The 21,252-nt window shown below is 35.0% G+C and overlaps 6 protein-coding genes across 12 annotated transcripts in view; 4 read left to right on the top strand and 2 right to left on the bottom strand.

Moving 5' to 3' along the window:
- Positions 1-4,425, top strand: part of LOC124436542 (von Willebrand factor A domain-containing protein 5A-like) — a 47,795-nt gene extending 43,370 nt beyond the window's left edge. Inside the window, 10 exon segments of the mRNA XM_046986491.1 lie at positions 166-898; positions 901-1,337; positions 1,413-1,527; positions 1,588-2,347; positions 2,438-2,485; positions 2,650-2,745; positions 2,913-3,011; positions 3,441-3,539; positions 3,627-3,680; positions 3,767-4,425. Coding sequence (XP_046842447.1) covers positions 166-898; positions 901-1,337; positions 1,413-1,527; positions 1,588-2,347; positions 2,438-2,485; positions 2,650-2,745; positions 2,913-3,011; positions 3,441-3,539; positions 3,627-3,680; positions 3,767-4,107 — 2,782 coding nt within the window. The 3' untranslated portion in view covers positions 4,108-4,425.
- Positions 1-14,697, bottom strand: part of LOC124436524 (gamete and mating-type specific protein A-like) — a 29,399-nt gene extending 14,702 nt beyond the window's left edge. For 4 of the 6 annotated variants that reach the window (XM_046986463.1, XM_046986460.1, XM_046986465.1 and 1 more), the window contains exons 1-11: positions 14,255-14,697; positions 13,995-14,091; positions 8,678-8,811; positions 8,386-8,584; positions 7,852-7,875; positions 7,537-7,617; positions 6,685-7,458; positions 6,556-6,591; positions 6,177-6,476; positions 4,815-5,548; positions 4,555-4,651 (exon numbers count right to left, since the gene is read on the bottom strand). The gene's annotated coding sequence lies outside the window, so the exon portion shown is untranslated. The remainder of the gene's footprint in view (positions 1-4,554; positions 4,652-4,814; positions 5,549-6,176; positions 6,477-6,555; positions 6,592-6,684; positions 7,459-7,536; positions 7,618-7,851; positions 7,876-8,385; positions 8,585-8,677; positions 8,812-13,994; positions 14,092-14,254) is intronic. The other 2 variants (XM_046986459.1, XM_046986461.1) reach the window with 2 other exon arrangements.
- On the top strand, positions 9,467-12,195 carry LOC124437104 (von Willebrand factor A domain-containing protein 5A-like). The gene is made up of 6 exons (XM_046987124.1): positions 9,467-10,214; positions 10,247-10,794; positions 10,874-10,886; positions 11,138-11,804; positions 11,894-11,941; positions 12,108-12,195. The coding sequence occupies exons 1-4, from the start codon at positions 9,591-9,593 to the stop codon at positions 11,744-11,746; spliced, it is 1,794 nt and encodes a 597-aa protein (XP_046843080.1). The 5' UTR covers positions 9,467-9,590; the 3' UTR covers positions 11,747-11,804; positions 11,894-11,941; positions 12,108-12,195.
- Positions 12,279-13,865, top strand: LOC124436535 (von Willebrand factor A domain-containing protein 5A-like). Of its 2 annotated transcripts, XM_046986482.1 has the most exons (4): positions 12,279-12,466; positions 12,894-12,989; positions 13,077-13,130; positions 13,213-13,865. In XM_046986482.1, the coding sequence occupies exons 1-4, from the start codon at positions 12,409-12,411 to the stop codon at positions 13,530-13,532; spliced, it is 528 nt and encodes a 175-aa protein (XP_046842438.1). In that variant the 5' UTR covers positions 12,279-12,408; the 3' UTR covers positions 13,533-13,865. The 2 variants fall into 2 exon arrangements, with proteins under 2 accessions (XP_046842438.1, XP_046842439.1); XM_046986483.1 differs by lacking the exon at positions 12,894-12,989.
- A 145-nt stretch (positions 14,698-14,842) lies between the features above and the next one.
- On the bottom strand, positions 14,843-15,974 carry LOC124437105. Its single transcript, XM_046987125.1, has 3 exons — positions 15,741-15,974; positions 15,424-15,504; positions 14,843-15,345 (listed from the first exon to the last, which is right to left on the bottom strand). The coding sequence occupies exons 1-3, from the start codon at positions 15,793-15,795 to the stop codon at positions 14,843-14,845; spliced, it is 639 nt and encodes a 212-aa protein (XP_046843081.1). The 5' UTR covers positions 15,796-15,974.
- Positions 15,975-17,651: 1,677 nt separating this feature from the next.
- Positions 17,652-21,111, top strand: LOC124436541 (von Willebrand factor A domain-containing protein 5A-like). The gene is given in 10 exon segments (XM_046986490.1): positions 17,652-17,921; positions 17,924-17,978; positions 17,980-18,969; positions 19,045-19,159; positions 19,219-19,315; positions 19,317-19,973; positions 20,055-20,111; positions 20,279-20,374; positions 20,462-20,515; positions 20,602-21,111. Coding segments are annotated over 10 exon segments (2,688 nt in total). The 5' UTR covers positions 17,652-17,767; the 3' UTR covers positions 21,015-21,111.
- Positions 21,112-21,252: the final 141 nt, after the last annotated feature.

The following is a 21,252-nucleotide window of genomic DNA, read 5'->3' on the forward strand; positions in this document are numbered from 1 at the left end:
GTCATGTGCATATTAAACCGGGTTGGGAATAATACATTACGATACCTGGCTAGTGGAAACAGGCTTTACTTTGTACAAAACCATGTGTACTTCATAAGCGTTTCCACTGGATTCAAGTCAAATTCTTACCAAGATGTTGACGTACGGTGTATTTATTTGCGACAGAAACGAAGAAGTTCCATTGAAAAGTCAATGCGTTCGATCCTTTTTAAAAGGCCAAGTTGTTGGTTTTCGATCAACATTGACGTATGTCAATCATACAGAAAATCCTCTTGAAGTGTTTTTTCGTACGCCTGTGGACGATTCCTTTGCTGTAGTAGGTTTGGAGGCTTGCATTGATGGCAAAAAAATCCGTGCAGAAATACAAGAAAAGGAGAAAGCTCGAGAGAAGTACAAAGAAGCAGTATCGAGTGGACGAACAGCAGCTTTTGGAGAGGAGAAACAAGGAGATATATTTAGTTTGGTTTTAGGCAATCTTCCCCCGAAAGAAATGGCTATTTTGGAATTAACTATGGTTGGTGAACTGAATGTTGAAGCTGGTGGTGCTGTGAGATTTGTTTTACCTAAAGTTCTCAAACCTCGTTACACACCGACAGGAAGCAATAACCCTCTGGCACCCGAAGTATCTTCCGATAGTGGGGCAACTGCAAAACAAGGGACTGGACCCGATTCTTACCAGTTCAGCCTTGAAATAGATGATGCACCAAACATTGATAAGGTGACATCACCATCACACAAGATTTTTGCTAACAATGACGGCGAAAAGATCAAAGTGACTTTAACGGAAGTGAAACAAACTGATATTGTCATTTTAGTGCAACCAAAAGAGATAAACAAGCCATTAATTATTGTTGAACCAGGTTTATCAAATGGTGAAACAATTTTCAAAAATCTTCAGAAATCATGGTGAGCTTCATCCCTGAATTCAAGGGTGAAAGTAATTGTCGTCACGCAGCTTGTGAATTTGTATTTGTAATTGATCGAAGTGGTAGTATGGCTGGATCCTACATCAAAGATGCAGCTGAAACACTTCTACTCTTTCTTAAAAGTATTCCTGAAGGATGTTATTTCAATATAATAGGTTTTGGCAACACATATGTTCACCTATTTCCAGAAAGTGTTCCATACAATCAAAAAAATTTGGAAACAGCTGTAAAACATGCAGAGAATCTTCAAGCTGATTTGGGTGGTACTGAGCTATTTGATCCACTTAAAGAAATATTTAGTCATGCACCAAAGAAAGGTTTGCCAAGGCAGGTGTTTGTGCTAACTGATGGAAGCATAGGTAATACTGACTCTGTCATTCAACTTGTTAAGAAAAACTCCAACAGCTCCAGGTAAATCATCATTAAATGACTATTGGTACCTTTTTGTTACATATTTATTTATAAGAAAATGTTCTTTTTCCATAGATGTTTTTCTTTTGGCATCGGCTCTGGTGCATCAACAACTTTAGTGAAAGGCATTGCACAAGCTGGCAAAGGTGCTGCTGAGTTCATTGTATCTGGAGAGAGGATGCAACCTAAGGTACATGTACATCAGCTTTCTTAAAAAGTATTGGAAATAATTAGAAAAATTATTTTTCAGGTGATAAGATCACTGAAGAAAGCCATGCAACCAGCTGTGACAGATGTTCAAATTTCTGTCTCTGCTTCCAACAATATAACAGTAAATGTAGTTCCAAAAGAAAGGCTTCCACCTATTTTTATTGGTGAATGTCTCATTGTATATGCAATTCTTCATGACAAGTCACCATCCTCGTCACCTCAAGAAGGAAAAATACTCCTTAGTGGTGATTTACTTGGAGCTAAAGTAGAGCATAAGTTGAAGTTTCCAATCAAACCAGCAGTGAAAAAAGAGACTGCTTCCCAAGTGTCAACTATTCACCACCTTGCAGCCAAGAAGTTGATAAAAGAATTGGAGTTGGATGGTGGAAAAAAGGCAGAGATAATCCAGCTAAGTTGTGACTCCAATGTTATATCATCACAAACTGCATTTATTGCCATTGATCAAGATAGAAAACAAGCAGTTAAAGGAAGTTTGCACAGTTGGGATTTAATGCCTCGATGGGAGGAAGAGTTCATGTTGATGACTCCAGTGGCTTGTGCCTTTGCAAAAAAAAGTGCCAGAAGTGATAGACATTCAATGAACGACATGCACCTTACATTTGGTCGTAGGTCTTCTAGATCAGCTACTATGCATCAAAGTTTACCTCCAGAACCAGCACGCCCTTTAAGCCGTAAAAATGCAACTGTATGCCGAAGTTTAGAAAGTGACAGAAATTATCCATTAGCTACTCGGTGTAAAAGTTTATCAAATGACTACCGAAAACATAAGGTTTCTCAAGGTTAGTGTAAAACACAGCTTTCCATACCTGCTGAAAATATCAATGATGTTTAGTTAAAGAATTCAATGACATTTTTTTAATGTGATACAGAAAGGTGTTCAACTGCAAACAAAATTTTAGAAGACACCAAGTTTGGAGGTGAGTATGAAACAGTTTTTTCTATTTGCTGCAAATATTAATGATATTATTGAATAAAAGAAATCATGAAAAATTTTTTATGGATAGGTTTTGATGATGGTTTAGAATGGATTTTGGATTGTATACAATATTTGAATGTAATCAACAATGTTATTTATTAATAGGTTATATTCCACCTCCTCCAATACAAACATTCACTAAAATGTGTAAAAGTGCAACTGTAAGCCAAAGTTTAGTAGGGGCCAATAATTTTTATGGAGGTGAGTATAAAACATGGTTTTCTATTTGCTGCAAATATTAATGACATTATTGAATAAAAGAAATTATGAAAATTTTTTTATGGATAGGTTTTGATGATGATGGTTTAGAATGGATTTTGGATTGTATACAATATTTGAATGTAATCAAGAATGTTATTTATGAATAGGTTATATTCCACCTCCTCCACCAATACCAACATTCACTAAAATGTGTAAAAGTGCAACTGTAAGCCAAAGTTTAGTAGGGGCCAATAATTTTTATGGAGGTGAGTATAAAACATGGTTTTCTATTTGCTGCAAATATTAATGACATTATTGAATAAAAGAAATTATGAAAATTTTTTTATGGATAGGTTTTGATGATGATGGTTTAGAATGGATTTTGGATTGTATACAATATTTGAATGTAATCAAGAATGTTATTTATGAATAGGTTATATTCCACCTCCACCAATACCAACATTCACTAAAATGTGTAAAAGTTCAACTGTAAGCCAAAGTTTAGTAGGGGCCAATAATTTTATGGAGGTGAGTATAAAACATGGTTTTCTATTTGCTGCAAATATTAATGACATTATTGAATAAAAGAAATTATGAAAATTTTTTTATGGATAGGTTTTGATGATGATGGTTTAGAATGGATTTTGGATTGTATACAATATTTGAATGTAATCAAGAATGTTATTTATGAATAGGTTATATTCCACCTCCTCCACCAATACCAACATACACTAAAATGTGTAAAAGTGCAGATGAAACCCTTAGTTTAGAAGGGGCCAACAATTTTTTTGGAGGTGAGTAGAAAACATGGTTTTCTATTTGCTACAAATATTAATAATACTATCGAATAAAAGAAATTATGAAAATTTTTTAATGGATAGGTTTTGATGATAATGGTTTAGAATATCAAAGTTTAGGGAATGTCAAACATGACAGTGAGTATGAAGCACATGATTTTGTATCTTTAGAAGATTATAATGACATGATTAAAGAATTCGTCTACATTTTTTTTCATGAATAGGAGATTCAAGTAATCCACTTTCACAGATAATCAATCTTCAGTTAGCAAATGGTGCATGGGATATGGAGTCAGCAATAGCAAAGATTGTTGGTAAATCATTTAAGGATTTAGAAGATGCCTGTCCAGTGTCATGCAATGGAAATATGATGACAATATGGGCAACATGTATTGTTTTGGCATACCTGGACCTTCAATTATCCACTGTTAAAGATGAATGGGAGTTGGTTGGTATGAAAGCAAAATCTTGGCTTATGATGCAAGTTCTACCAAAAGGATGTTCCTATGAAGATTTGCATGAAAAAGCCAACCAATTTCTTCGTGATAATGATAAACATGAGTAAATGTAACTTTGTGTAACATTGAATCAATACTTGACGATTTTCTTTATAATTTTTATAATTCAGTAAAAGAGACTACACATGCTTATATTATGGGTTTTAAGTAGAAATTACTATATAGTGGAATGACATTGGTAATCTTTGACAAAAATGTATTGCACTTCTGAGTGTTTTGTCATGTTGAGAAAATAGCATAAAACTAACAAGTTTTTTTGTATACGAAATCACGAAACTACGAGTCTATAAAAAATGTTTTAAAAATATGACTCAATTTAAGCTCGGAGGAGCAAAATAAATAAAATATAACTTTGAGTACTTTAAGAACATGTCAGTTGAATTTCCATGCCAGTTTTCTGACTTTTGTCTCGTGTAAGTAAGACACTTTGTTGGTTGAACGTCATCAAACATTTGATGGATTGGTAATATGTCGTACAAAATATTTAAATTTACCTTTCTGCCCCGTCACCATGAGAGATATGAAAAAGGCTTTGAGATTAAATTGAGTGCAGTTATGAAATATTACACACCTAGTACCACTCGGCAAAACCTGAGAGAAATTCAAAGGAAAAGATTATGCATTGTTGATGAATGATGGACGGGAAAGGCGGGAAAATCAAAAAGTTCAAAAGCTTCAAAGAAAGTACCGAATAAGTAAATATAAGGAGCTTTTGACCAGGAGAACTTTTACTAAATGAGCAAAGACGTTTTACCTTCAAAATCCAAATGGAATAGCACTACAAACACATAAAAATTAAAATATTTTCTAAACAGAATGAGAATTGCTTCACCGTCTTGAAACGACCATGCTTGGAATTCATCAGTATACTTGATGTAAAGTTTAGTATTGTTGACTATTGTAATAATCGCATCTGAATGTAAGGGCCATAGATAAAAAATAGATTAAAAATATCTAATACATCATATGTTATTGTTCATAACTTACTTACGTCTTCATGGTAAGAACTAGCCAATGGCGACTATGTATTAGAACCTTGTCTACAACTGCTATCGGTTGGAAAGAATTATTTTCAAAATTCTTCTAAAAGAAATGTTTTACTTCCTCATGAAACCGTTTATTTCATGTATGAAATTTCAATTTCACTTAATTTCATGTATGAAATTTCAATTTCACTTAATTTCATGTATGAACTCAGTACTAGCTATATAAAATAAAAAAACCCCAAACAAAAACAAAAAATAGGCATCGACATAATCCACAACTGTTTCTGCAGTTTTTGTCATATAGTAATATGAATATCTACAATGTCCTCTGTAAGCCCAGAATCGGCAATTTTTATGGTTGTCCCTACACGTCACACGAGGTGTGGTAGTGTATTTGTAGATCCTACATGATCGACAGCAAAATAGCAACATATAAGCAGGATTACGTTGACATTCACCAGTTTTGCCCAATCATTGCAATGTTTGTGATGATTGTTACACTCTAGAACGATTTAAATAACATTGTCGATAAATGCTAATTAATGCAACGTAAAATAAACAGCTTTCAATTACTTTTTCCAAAAACATCCTAAATAAAGGACTCTATTTAGACGGGTGTGGGGCTTTTAAACAGAAGGGGTTTAATAAGTGCACCCGTAGTTTCATTTTCTTTAAAGACAATGTAGAATTATTGCTGTTGTTGTCCTTTTTTCACACAATTAAAATCATTTAAAATAATCCCTTTGATTAACTGTCGTCGTCAAGGATTGGGCTCGTCCGGGCATTGTGAACTAAATTATTCAATCCTGTGGAAGCAGATAAGTATTAGTAACAACGTTTTATTATTTAACTGGGGAAATCTGCTCAGTGACATAGCCAGCCCGCAAGTTTTCGTCCTGCTATGTGAGTTTTAGAATATTATCATTATTCATTTCTTTAAAAATCTGTTGTTTTCACAGTGAGTGAACACAGAAAAAATAACATAGCAGGACCAAATTTGTGAGAGTATACGCCATTGAATCTGCTCGCTTCTGTAAAGATTCATTGGCTCTTTCACCACAAGTTTACATTTTAAAACAAACAGATGTATAATTAGTCAAATTAAACACTTAACAATGCTGCAAACTCACGTTTATTTGATGTTGGCCAAGGCGTTCTTTTTGGAGTTGTAGTTACTTGAGGAGTGGTTACATGTGAAGTACTAGATTTTGAAACTGATGGAGTAGTAACGGGCGGTGTGTCAGGATTAGTGGGTTTAGAAACAGATGGAGTACTGGGCGTTGTGGGAAGTGGTGGAGTGTCTGATTTCGAAGAAGTAAGAATGGGCGGTGTGTCTGGATTGGTGGGTTTAGAAATAGATGGAGTACTAGTTGTTGAATGAGGGGGAACTGGTGTAGTTTCAGGTTTTAATGTGACAACAGTTCCTCCATCTGAAAAAACATATTCCATTAACCAAAATTCATTCTGCAGAGCTTACTCCATACATCCATTTAAAATAAGACAATTGACCTTTGCAATCCATTTTGAAAGGTTGCGGCAGTTTCCCTACAAAAAGTAGATATTTATTCTATTAAGATCTTGAGCCTTGAAAGATGATATCTGTTGATAAAAAGTTAAAATTGAAGCATAAAAACGCACCTTTTCTTGCATCACAACGTTTCAAGAATTCATTTTCACATGGGAAAACTTCTTTGATCAAGTCATAAAGAGCGGGATCATATGTTTGAAGTTTCTTGCGAGTGTTAATGTCATTATGAATTCCATTGGGTTTAGCTGAATATGCGTTGACGTTGAAAAAACTCTACGTACCTTCGGCAAAATATTCACGGTCCGTACTTAATGCGTACGTTCTCCACCACAGTCTGTTGGAACGAGCACTCTCGTAGGCAGCTTTCAAACGACGATCTAAAGTCGGAATAGCTCCAGTCGCAACCAAGTTATGAATACCGTGAACAAACTCGTGAAGAAAGATGTCTTCGTTATAGTAGCGATCTGGTCGTTCGCATAAAAGATTCTCTTCACCCCCCGTGGAAATGGGAATGGGAATAGTAGCGCCCAGGCCACGTGCTCTTTCGTTCCACCACGATGGCAAGAAACTGTGTTCGGGAATCATCGTTGTGCCTTCTGATCTTGCCATGATTCCCGCTCTGCCCTTTCGTCTGTAGAACCAGTCTCGAATATCCTTGCGATCGGCAAACAGAAACCTCATCACGTAACAAGCTCGCTCCAGGGCTTTTGGCTTTACGCGGCTTGAGCTAAGTACCGGTATACCGTAGGCATGAGCATATTGCGTATAATACGTGCTGAGTCCCAATCGTGCACGAACGTCCGCTGGTACTGCAGATCGCACCGTACAGTCGTAATTGCTTGGTGCGCTTAGTGATGCTGTTACCACAGTGTCATCGTGAAGTCCTGATGAAAAGAAAAATATAATGAATACATTTACACACACATGAAAAACAAGGGTAGATTTTCAAATGACTTACTTACCAATTGATAATTTTAGAGTTCCTGTTTCAATGGCTTCGTTCGTCGCATTAACGAATAACTCTTGAAGACTTGAACCGCTTCCTAAAAAAGTTTAACGTTTTCAAATCATTAAAATATTATTATCAAGGCAGATGAAAATGTCGTTGCGTGAATTAAAGAATTGTGAAACAGCTCTGTAAAAACATCCCAAGCTTTTGCTATCACTTTCCTTGAACAGAAACAAATCACAAAGCAGGCATAAGAACAATAACAAATGACAAAGACGCAAGTTAATTATCTATTATAATAATAACATTTAATGTGTTGTTTACTTACCTGTTGGTAACGTATTTGCGAAAACTACAAGGAAAAAACCCCTGCATAACCACATCTTTATTTAAAATAATTTGTGAGCATAAGATGTGATTCGTTTGCCTAAATTTCCAAACTACGTATTATATTATCGTAAGAAACTACTCTTCTACGCATAAGTTAATGTGATTATGTGAAGACAACACTTTTTAATTTGCAATATAATATCCTTCATCTATCATAAAAGAAGAAAATTTCGCAATGATGACAGATCAATTTTCCTTTACACAGTGTGAGCCCGGCTTTATTGTGAAGCATGATAGACAACAAGTGTATATGTGCAATAAATGAACGAAAGGGACGATTTTTATTTGTGAATTGAGTCATAGACTGTTATAAGTAACCAATGTTTCATACAATTTAAAACTTTCACTTAGTTTGAACATCAAGTGAATTATAAATGGATAGCGTGAATTTAAGTATTCAACATGGGAAAACTTTTCCTTGTACAAACGTCACTATGAATACTTCCAAACAGACTTACACAACCAATATAACCTTATACGGAGACACCTTGTGATGTTTCATCAAATCATAACCACTGGAAGCTTGATCACTCCCAAACATCAAATTCTGTCCAAGCATTAGCACAACTACGTTTCTTACAAGGAGCCACCATATGTCTTCGCTGGTTTTCATTGCCTTTTATGCGATGTTTTGAATTTTTGAATGTCAGATCAAGGGTCATTCTTGGAAGCTTTAATAGAAAAAAATCAAACATAAATATTATGTTTCTTTTAAATTCAAACAACAAGTTTTCTGTTAGTCTGATGTAACGAGACACTTTTACCACACTGGAAGCAAATATTCGAAAAAACACCAGCAGATACGTCATATAGGTTTAATTTGTTGCATCTTCTTTCACACAATTGTCGACCCAAAATCAAAATTTTGACAGAAGTTTGATTGATTTTCCCGTAGCTCCTAGAAATCATAAACTTTTCTAGTAATTTCTATTGCAGGTTGTTTCGATCGCAACACTTTCAAACCTACATGGGCGATATTTAGCTAATCTTTTAGCAATGGTAACTATCTACAAAGACAACATAATGAAGAATTTTGAAAAAAAGTGGTTTACCATTACTAGATCGATAAGTCATTTCAAAGAAACTGTCAAAAGTATGCAACCAAGACAAACTTTGTTTTTTGTTAAAACGTAAAAAATCTTGTAAATTAGTTTATAAATGAATGTAGTCAACATGCCCGTTTTGACGTCACAAACAAACACTCTTAAGCCTGTTTTCCACCAGCCACGTAAGGTAGCAAACGTAACATGGCGCATGCGTGCTTGTGTATATTGACCATCAAATCCATAGTCAAATCCAAGTCACATATTTTAACGTGTTAGGATAAATATACTATATATATTCTCTGATGATGGCTTTGGAATAAAGTCGAAACACGGTGCCATCCAGTAAACAGCTATAGTGGTGAGAATCTCTTGTCCATACGCACTTTAAAAAGAGATTTGACTCGTCTCCAATTCTTGTGGGTTTGGTAGCTCAACAGGTAGAACGGCGGAGTAGTATCCCGCAGGTGCGAGATCAAATCTCGTCCAAGTCACATGTTTGTCATGTGCATATTAAACCGGGTTGGGAATAATACTTTACGATACCTGGCTAGTGGAAACAGGTTTTATTTTGTACAAAACCTTGTGTACTTCATAAGCGTTTCCACTGGCTTCAAGTCAAATTCTTACCAAGATGTTGACGTACGGTGTATTTATTTGCGACAGAAACGAAGAAGTTCCATTGAAAAGTCAATGCGTTCGATCATTTTTAAAAGGTCAAGTTGTTGGTTTTCGATCAACATTGACGTATGTCAATCATACAGAAAATCCTCTCGAAGTGTTTTTTCGTACGCCTGTGGACGATTCCTTTGCTGTAGTAGGTTTGGAGGCTTGCATTGATGGCAAAAAAATCCGTGCAGTAATACAAGAAAAGGAGAAAGCTCGAGAGAAGTACAAAGAAGCAGTATCGAGTGGACTAACAGCAGCTTTTGGAGAGGAGAAACAAGGAGATATATTTAGTTTGGTTTTAGGCAATCTTCCCCCGAAAGAAATGGCTGTTTTGATATTAACTATGGTTGGTGAACTGAATGTTGAAGCTGGTGGTGCTGTGAGATTTGTTTTACCTAAAGTGCTCAAACCTCGTTACACACCGACAGGAAGCAATAACCCTCTGGCACCCGAAGTATCTTCCGATAGTGGGGCAACTGCAAAACAAGGGACTGGACCCGATTCTTACCAGTTCAGCCTAGAAATAGATGATGCACCAAACATTGATAAGGTGACATCACCATCACACAAGATTTTGCTGACAATGACGGTGAAAAGATCAAAGTGACTTTAACGGAAGTAAAACAAACTGATATTGTCATTTTAGTGCAACCAAAAGAGATAAACAAGCCATTAATTATTGTTGAACCAGGTTTATCAAATGGTGAAAACAATTTTCAAAAATCTTCAGCAATCATGGTGAGCTTCATCCCAGAATTCAAGGGTGAAAATAATTGTCTTCAAGCAGCTTGTGAATTTGTGTTTGTAATTGATCGAAGTGGTAGTATGGCTGGATCCTACATCAAAGATGCAGCTGAAACACTTCTACTCTTTCTTAAAAGTATTCCTGAAGGATGTTATTTCAATATAATAGGTTTTGGCAGCACATATGTTCACCTATTTCCAGAAAGTGTTCCATACAATCAAAAAAATTTGGAAACAGCTGTAAAACATGCAGAGAATCTTCAAGCTGATTTGGGTGGTACTGAGCTATTTGATCCACTTAAAGAAATATTTAGTCATGCACCAAAGAAAGGTTTGCCAAGGCAGGTGTTTGTGCTAACTGATGGAAGCATAAGTAATACTGACTCTGTCATTCAACTTGTTGAAAAAAACTCCAACAACTCCAGGTAAATCATCATTAAACAACTATTGGTACCTTTTTGTCATGCATTTAATTATTTATAAGAAAACGTTCTTTTTCTGTAGATGTTTTTCTTTGGTATCGGCTCTGGTGCATCAACAACTTTAGTGAAAGGCATTGCACAAGCTGGCAAAGGTGCTGCTGAGTTCATTGTATCTGGAGAGAGGATGCAACCTAAGGTACATGTACATCAGCTTTCTTAAAAAGTATTGGAAATAATTAGAAAATTATTTTTCAGGTGATAAGATCACTGAAGAAAGCCATGCAACCAGCTGTGACAGATGTTCAAATTTCTGTCTCTGCTTCCAACAATATAACAGTAAATGTAGTTCCAAAGAAAGCTTCCACCTATTTTTATTGGTGAATGTCTCATTGTATATGCAATTCTTCATGACAAGTCACCATCCTCATCACCTCAAGAAGGAAAAATACTCCTTACTGGTGATTTACTTGGAGCTAAAGTAGAGCATAAGATGAAGTTTCCAATCAAACCAGCAGTGAAAAAAGAAACTGCTTCCCAAGTGTCAACTATTCACCACCTTGCAGCCAAGAAGTTGATAAAAGAATTGGAGTTGGATGGTGGAAAAAAGGCAGAGATAATCCAGCTAAGTTGTGACTCCAATGTTATATCATCACAAACTGCATTTATTGCCATTGATCAAGATAGAAAACAAGCAGTTAAAGGAAGTTTGCACAGTTGGGATTTAATGCCTCGATGGGAGGAAGAGTTCATGTTGATGACTCCAGTGGCTTGTGCCTTTGCAAAAAAAAGTGCCAGAAGTGATAGAGATTCAATGAACGATATACACCGTAAACTTGGTCGTATGTCTTCTAGATCAGCTTTTATACCTCAAGGTTTACCTCCAGAACCAGCACGCCCTTTAAGCCGTAAAAATGCAACTGTATGCCGAAGTTTAGAAAGTGACAGAAATTATTGATTAGCTACTCGGTGTAAAAGTTTATCAAATGACTACAGAAAACATAAGGTTTCTCAAGGTTAGTGTAAAACACAGCTTTCCATACCTGCTGAAAATATCAATGATATTGAGTTAAAGAATTCATCAACATTTTTCAATGTGATACAGAAAGGTGTTCAACTGCAAACAAAATTTTAGAAGACACCAAGTTTGGAGGTGAGTATGAAACAGTTTTTCTATTTGCTGCAAATATTAATGATATTATTGAATAAAAGAAATCATGAAAAATTTTTTATGGATAGGTTTTGATGATGATGGTTTAGAATGGATTTTGGATTGTATACAATATTTGAATGTAATCAACAATGTTATTTATTAATAGGTTATATTCCACCTCCTCCAATACAAACATTCACTAAAATGTGTAAAAGTGCAACTGTAAGCCAAAGTTTAGTAGGGGCCAATAATTTTATGGAGGTGAGTATAAAACATGGTTTTCTATTTGCTGCAAATATTAATGACATTATTGATTAAAAGAAATTATGAAAATTTTTATGGATAGGTTTTGATGATGATGGTTTAGAATGGATTTTGGATTGTATACAATATTTGAATGTAATCAAGAATGTTATTTATGAATAGGTTATATTCCACCTCCTCCACCAATACCAACATTCACTAAAATGTGTAAAAGTGCAACTGTAAGCCAAAGTTTAGTAGGGGCCAATAATTTTTATGGAGGTGAGTATAAAACATGGTTTTCTATTTGCTGCAAATATTAATGACATTATTGAATAAAAGAAATTATGAAAATTTTTTTATGGATAGGTTTTGATGATGATGGTTTAGAATGGATTTTGGATTGTATACAATATTTGAATGTAATCAAGAATGTTATTTATGAATAGGTTATATTCCACCTCCTCCAATACCAACATTCACTAAAATGTAAAAGTGCAACTGTAAGCCAAAGTTTAGTAGGGGCCAATAATTTTATGGAGGTGAGTATAAAACATGGTTTTCTATTTGCTGCAAATATTAATGACATTATTGAATAAAAGAAATTATGAAAATTTTTTTATGGATAGGTTTTGATGATGATGGTTTAGAATGGATTTTGGATTGTATACAATATTTGAATGTAATCAAGAATGTTATTTATGAATAGGTTATATTCCACCTCCTCCAATACCAACATTCACTAAAATGTGTAAAAGTGCAGATGAAACCCTTAGTTTAGAAGGGGCCAACAATTTTTTTGGAGGTGAGTAGAAAACATGGTTTTCTATTTGCTACAAATATTAATAATACTATCGAATAAAAGAAATTATGAAAATTTTTTAATGGATAGGTTTTGATGATAATGGTTTAGAACATCAAAGTTTAGGGAATGTCAAACATGACAGTGAGTATGAAGCACATGATTTTGTATCTTTAGAAGATTATAATGACATGATTAAAGAATTTCTACATTTTTTCATGAATAGGAGATTCAAGTAATCCACTTTCACAGATAATCAATCTTCAGTTAGCAAATGGTGCATGGGATATGGAGTCAGCAATAGCAAAGATTGTTGGTAAATCATTTAAGGATTTAGAAGATGCCTGTCCAGTGTCATGCAATGGAAATATGATGACAATATGGGCAACATGTATTGTTTTGGCATACCTGGACCTTCAATTATCCACTGTTAAAGATGAATGGGAGTTGGTTGGTATGAAAGCAAAATCTTGGCTTATGATGCAAGTTCTACCAAAGGATGTTCCTATGAAGATTTGCATGAAAAGCCAACCAATTTCTTCGTGATAATGATAAACATGAGTAAATGTAACTTTGTGTAACATTGAATCAATACTTGACGATTTTCTTTATAATTTTATAATTCAGTAAAATAGACTACACATGCTTTTTTGGGTTTTAAGTAGAAATTACTATATAGTGGAATGACATTGGTAATCTTTGACAAAAATGTATTGCACTTCTGAGTGTTTTGTCATGTTGAGAAAATAGCATAAAACTAACAAGTTTTTTTGTATACGAAATCACGAAACTACGAGTCTATAAAAAATGTTTTAAAAATATGACTCAATTTAAGCTCGGAGGAGCAAAATAAATAAAATATAACTTTGAGTACTTTAAGAACATGTCAGTTGAATTTCCATGCCAGTTTTCTGACTTTTGTCTCGTGTAAGTAAGACACTTTGATGGTTGAACGTCATCAAACATTTGATGGATTGGTAATATGTCGTACAAAATATTTAAATTTACCTTTCTGCCCCGTCACCATGAGAGATATGAAAAAGGCTTTGAGATTAAATTGAGTGCAGTTATGAAATATTACACACCTAGTACCACTCGGCAAAACCTGAGAGAAATTCAAAGGAAAAGATTATGCATTGTTGATGAATGATGGACGGGAAAGGCGGGAAAATCAAAAAGTTCAAAAGCTTCAAAGAAAGTACCGAATAAGTAAATATAAGGAGCTTTTGACCAGGAGAACTTTTACTAAATGAGCAAAGACGTTTTACCTTCAAAATCCAAATGGAATAGCACTACAAACACATAAAAATTAAAATATTTTCTAAACAGAATGAGAATTGCTTCACCGTCTTGAAACGACCATGCTTGGAATTCATCAGTATACTTGATGTAAAGTTTAGTATTGTTGACTATTGTAATAATCGCATCTGAATGTAAGGGCCATAGATAAAAAATAGATAAAAAACATCTAATACATCATGTTATTGTTCATAACTTACTTACGTCTTCATGGTAAGAACTAGCCAATGGCGACTATGTATTAGAACCTTGTCTACAACTGCTATCGGTTGGAAAGAATTATTTTCAAAATTCTTCTAAAAGAAATGTTTTACTTCCTCATGAAACCGTTTATTTCATGTATGAAATTTCAATTTCACTTAATTTCATGTATGAAATTTCAATTTCACTTAATTTCATGTATGAACTCAGTACTAGCTTTATAAAATAAAACCCAAACAAAACAAAAATAGGCATCGACATAATCCACAAAATATTCACGGTCCGTACTTAATGCGTACGTTCTCCACCACAGTCTGTTGGAACGAGCACTCTCGTAGGCAGCTTTCAAACGACGATCAAAAGTCGGAATAGCTCCAGTCCAAGTTATGAATACCGTGAACAAACTCGTGAAGAAAGATGTCTTCGTTATAGTAGCGATCTGGTCGTTCGCATAAAAGATTCTCTTCACCCCCCGTGGAAATGGGGATGTGAATAGTAGCGCCCAGGCCACGTGCTCTTTCGTTCCACCACGATGGCAAGAAACTGTGTTCGGGAATCATCGTTGTGCCTTCTGATCTTGCCATGATTCCCGCTCTGCCCTTTCGTCTGTAGAACCAGTCTCGAATATCCTTGCGATCGGCAAACAGAAACCTCATGACGTAACAAGCTCGCTCCAGGGCTTCTGGCTTTACGCGGCTTGAGCTAACTACCGGTATACCGTAGGCATGAGCATATTGCGTATAATACGTGCTGAGTCCCAATCGTGCACGAACGTCCGCTGGTACTGCAGATCGCACCGTACAGTCGTAATTGCTTGGTGCGCTTAGTGATGCTGTTACCACAGTGTCATCGTGAAGTCCTGATGAAAAGAAAAATGTAATGAATACATTTACAGACACATGAAAAACAAGGGTAGATTTTCAAATGACTTACTTACCAATTGATAATTTTAGAGTTCCTGTTTCAATGGCTTCGTTCGTCGCATTAACGAATAACTCTTGAAGACTTGAACCGCTTCCTAAAAAAGTTTAACGTTTTCAAATCATTAAAATCTTATTATCAAGGCAGATGAAAATGTCGTTGCGTGAATTAAAGAATTGTGTGAAACAGCTCTGTAAAAACATCCCAATCTTTTGCTATCACTTTCCTTGAACAGAAACAAATCACAAAGCAAGCATAAGAATAAAAGCAAATGATAAAGACGCAAGTTAATTATCTATTATAATAATAACATTTAATGTGTTGTTTACTTACCTGTTGGTAACGTATTTGCGAAAACTACAAGAAAAAAAACTCCGCATAACCACATCTTTATTTAAAATAATTTGTGAGCATAAGATGTGATTCGTTTGCTAAAATTTCTGAACTACGTATTAAATTATCGTAAGAAACTACTCTTCTACGCATAAGTTAATGTGATTATGTGAAGACAACACTCTTTAATTTGCAATATAATATCCTTCATCTATCATAAAAGAAGTAAATTTTGCAATGATGACAGATCAATTTTCCTTTACACAGTGTGAGCCCGGCTTTATTGTGAAGCAAGATAGACAAAAAGTGTATATGTGCAATAAATCAACGAAAGGGACGATTTTTATTTGTGAATTGAGTCATAGAATGTTATAAGTAACCAACGTTTCATACAATTTAAAACTTTCACTTAGTTTGAACATCAAGTGAATTATAAATGGATAGCGTGAATTTAAGTATTCAACATGGGAAAACTTTTCCTTGTACAAACGTCACTATGAATACTTCCCAACAGACTTATTCAACCAATATTACCTTATACGGAGGCACCTTGTGATGTTTCATCAAATCATAACCACTGGAAGCTTGATCATTCTCAAACTTCAAATTCTGTCCAAGCATAAACACAACTACGTTTCTTACGACGAATCACCATATGTCTTCGCTGGTTTTCATTGCCTTTTATGCGATATTTTGAATTTTTCAATGTCAGAGCAAGTAACAATTAGGGTCATTATTGGAAGCTTTAATAGAAAAAAAAATCAAACATAAATAATATGTTTGTTTTAAATTCAAACAGCAAGTTTTCTGTTAGTCTGTCGTAACGAGACACTTTTACCACACTGGACGCAAATATTCGAAAAAACATCAGCAGATACGTCATATAGGTTAATTTGTTGCATCTTCTTTACACAATTGTCGACCCAAATCAAAATTTTCACAGAAGTTTCATTCATTTTCACGTAGCTCCTAGAAATCATAAACTTTTCTAGTAATTTCTATTGCAGGTTGTTTCGATCGCAACACTTTCAAACCTACATGGGCGATATTTAGCTAATCTTTTAGCAATGGTAACTATCTACAAAGACAACATAATGAAGAATTTTGAAAAAAGTGGTTTACCATTACTAGATCAATAAGTCATTTCAAAGAAACTGTCAAAAGTATGCAACCAAGACAAACTTTGTTTTTTGTTAAAACGTAAAAAATCTTGTAAATTAGTTTATAAATTTATGTAGTCAACAAGACATGTGATACTGCAACTTTGATGACATGCATGATAAAATTACGTCATTGTGATGTAAATGAGACATCGTTATCTGTAGGTTCATAGTCAATAAAAATCGAGATTCGACCATCATCGTACAATAATTGTTACTTATCTACATACACTTAAATAACTTACAATAAACGACTTTATTTCCTCCTGTCAGGTCAGCTACAGGATGTCATTATCTTAATGGTGCAGTCACGCAGATTTTCTGACTAATGTATGTGATATATAAATGTAGAACTCAGAATTGTACAAATGATCATTTATGTGCTAGTTTAGATTACGGTAAGCTGTTGAAATAAACATTTTGTAGCAGATGACGGCATCAATAAAAATCAACTCATTTTCAGTTTGTATTCAAAACGAAAGTTTTGATAACATATTCCTAATTATGTTGGTGCTACTAAGATCTTTATGGATGCAATATCATGATGGCTTTGGAATAAAGTCGAAACACGGTGCCATCCAGTAAACTGCTATAGTGGCGAGAATCTCTTGTCCATACGCACTTTAAAAGAGATTTGACTCGTCTCCAATTCTTGTGGGTTTGGTAGCTCAACAGGTAGAACGGCGGAGTAGTCCCGCAGGTGCGAGATCAAATCTCGTCCAAGTCACATGTTTGTCATGTGCATATTAAACCGGGTTGGGAATAATACTTTACGATACCTGGCTAGTGGAAACAGGTTTTATTTTGTACAAAACCTTGTGTACTTCATAAGCGTTTCCACTGGCTTCAAGTCAAATTCTTACCAAGATGTTGACGTACGGTGTATTTATTTGCGACAGAAACGAAGAAGTTCCATTGAAAAGTCAATGCGTTCGATCATTTTTAAAAGGCCAAGTTGTTGGTTTTCGATCAACATTGACGTATGTCAATCATACAGAAAATCCTCTCGAAGTGTTTTTCGTACGCCTGTGGACGATTCCTTTGCTGTAGTAGGTTTGGAGGCTTGCATTGATGGCAAAAATCCGTGCAGAAATACAAGAAAAGGAGAAAGCTCGAGAGAAGTACAAAGAAGCAGTATCGAGTGGACGAACAGCAGCTTTTGGAGAGGAGAAACAAGGAGATATATTTAGTTTGGTTTTAGGCAATCTTCCCCCGAAAGAAATGGCTGTTTTGGAATTAACCATGGTTGGTGAACTGAATGTTGAAGCTGGTGGTGCTGTGAGATTTGTTTTACCTAAAGTGCTCAAACCTCGTTACACACCGACAGGAAGCAATAACCCTCTGGCACCCGAAGTATCTTCTGATAGTGGGGCAACTGCAAAACAAGGGACTGGACCCGATTCTTACCAGTTCAGCCTTGAAATAGATGATGCACCAAACATTGATAAGGTGACATCACCATCACACAAGATTTTTGCTGACAATGACGGCGAAAAGATCAAAGTGACTTTAACGGAAGTAAAACAAACTGATATTGTCATTTTAGTGCAACCAAAACAGATAAACAAGCCATTAATTATTGTTGAACCAGGTTTATCAAATGGTGAAAATAATTTTCAAAAATCTTCAGCAATCATGGTGAGCTTCATCCCAGAATTTAAGGGTGAAAGTAATTGTCTTCAAGCAGCTTGTGAATTTGTGTTTGTAATTGATCGAAGTGGTAGTATGGCTGGATCCTACATCAAAGATGCAGCTGAAACACTTCTACTCTTTCTTAAAAGTATTCCTGAAGGATGTTATTTCAATATAATAGGTTTTGGCAGCACATATGTTCACCTATTTCCAGAAAGTGTTCCATACAATCAAAAAAATTTGGAAACAGCTGTAAAACATGCAAAGAATCTTCAAGCTGATTTGGGTGGTACTGAGCTATTTGATCCACTTAAAGAAATATTTAGTCATGCACCAAAGAAAGGTTTGCCAAGGCAGGTGTTTGTGCTAACTGATGGAAGCATAGGTAATACTGACTCTGTCATTCAACTTGTTAAGAAAAACTGCAACAAGTCCAGGTAAATCATGATTAAACAACTATTGGTACCTTTTTGTTACATATTTATTTATAAGAAAATGTTCTTTTTCCATAGATGTTTTTCTTTTGGCATCGGCTCTGGTGCATCAACAACTTTAGTGAAAGGCATTGCACAAGCTGGCAAAGGTGCTGCTGAGTTCATTGTATCTGGAGAGAGGATGCAACCTAAGGTACATGTACATCAGCTTTCTTAAAAAGTATTGGAAATAATTAGAAAATTATTTTTCAGGTGATAAGATCACTGAAGAAAGCCATGCAACCTGCTGTGACAGATGTTCAAATTTCTGTCTCTGTTTCCAACAATATAACAGTAAATGTAGTTCCAAAGAAAGCTTCCACCTATTTTTATTGGTGAATGTCTCATTGTATATGCAATTCTTCATGACAAGTCACCATCCTCATCACCTCAAGAAGGAAAAATACTCCTTACTGGTGATTTACTTGGAGCTAAAGTAGAGCATAAGATGAAGTTTCCAATCAAACCAGCAGTGAAAAAAGAGACTGCTTCCCAAGTGTCAACTATTCACCACCTTGCAGCCAAGAAGTTGATAAAAGAATTGGAGTTGGATGGTGGGAAAAAGGCAGAGATAATCCAGCTAAGTTGTGACTCCAATGTTATATCATCACAAACTGCATTTATTGCCATTGATCAAGATAGAAAACAAGCAGTTAAAGGAAGTTTGCACAGTTGGGATTTAATGCCTCGACAGGAGGAAGAGTTCTTGTTGATGACTCCATTGGCTTGTGGCTTTGTAGAAAAAAGTGCCAGAAGTGATAGATATTCAAGTGACATTTACTTTAGATCAGCTCATATGTATTCTAGACCAGCTACTATGGGTCAAAGAGTATCTCCAGAACGAACACTCACTTATAGCCGTGAAAGTGCAACTGTAGGCCGAAGTTTAGAAAGTGACAGAAATTATCGATTAGCTACTCGGTGTCAAAGTTTATCAAATGACTACCGAAGAAATGAGGTTTATGGAGGTTAGTGCAAAACACAGCTTTCCATACCTGCTGAAAATATCAATGATGTTTAGTTAAAGAATTCAACGACATTTTTTTAAGGTGATACAGAAAGGTGTGCAACTACAGACGAAATTTTAGAAGACACCAAGTTTGGAGGTGAGTATGAAACAGTTTTTTCTATTTGCTGCAAATATTAATGACATTATTGAATAAAAGAAATCATGAAAAATTTTTTATGGATAGGTTTTGATGATGATGGTTTAGAATGGATTTTGGATTGTATACAATATTTGAATGTAATCAACTATGTTATTTATGAATAGGTTATATTCCACCTCCTCCAATACCAACATTCACTAAAATGTGTAAAAGTGCAGATGAAACCCTAAGTTTAGAAGGGGCCAACAGTTTTTTTGGAGGTGAGTAGAAAACATGGTTTTCTATTTGCTGCAAATATTAATAATACTATTGAATAAAAGAAATTATGAAAATTTTTTTATGGATAGGTTTTGATGATAATGGTTTAGAACATCAAAGTTTAGGGAATGTCAAACATGACAGTGAGTTTGAAGCACATGATTTTGTATCTTTAGAAGATTATAATGACATGATTAAAGAATTCGTCTACATTTTTTTTCATGAATAGGAGATTCAAGTAATCCACTTTCACAGATAATCAATCTTCAGCTAGCAAATGGTGCCTGGAATATGGAGTCAGCAATAGCAAAGATGGTTGGTAAATCATTTAAGGATTTAGAAGATGCCTGTCCAGTGTCATGCAATGGAAATATGATGACAATATGGGCAACATGTATTGTTTTGGCATACCTGGACCTTCACTTATCCACTGTTAAAGATGAATGGGAGTTGGTTGGTATGAAAGCAAAATCTTGGCTTATGATGCAAGTTCTACCACAAGGATGTTCCTATGAAGATTTGCATGAAAAAGCAATCCAATTTCTCAAGTCTCAGCCTCCCGCGATCTACGTGAATGCGAAAACTACTATTAAAAATAAAACATGCCGAAATTCAAAACGCGCTTCTTGCAAAGTGTTGTAAATCTTTCTACCGGCATATCACTCCTAATTTTCTTTATTTTGCATATATTTTACGTGATATTTGAAATAAACTCGTATTAAATCTCTTATGTAACTTACTTTTAAGAGAACCTTAGATCTTACGCGAAATTTCGGTGAAAAGTCTTCCACAGTTCTGATAATAACATTATCCTAAGATTATGTATCTATTGATTATTGTTATAACATTAGTCGCATTGCCAACAACAATAACATACTAC

Source organism: Xenia sp. Carnegie-2017, unplaced genomic scaffold (assembly GCF_021976095.1).
Source record: "Xenia sp. Carnegie-2017 unplaced genomic scaffold, XeniaSp_v1 HiC_scaffold_16, whole genome shotgun sequence".
Lineage (NCBI taxonomy): Eukaryota > Metazoa > Cnidaria > Anthozoa > Malacalcyonacea > Xeniidae > Xenia > Xenia sp. Carnegie-2017.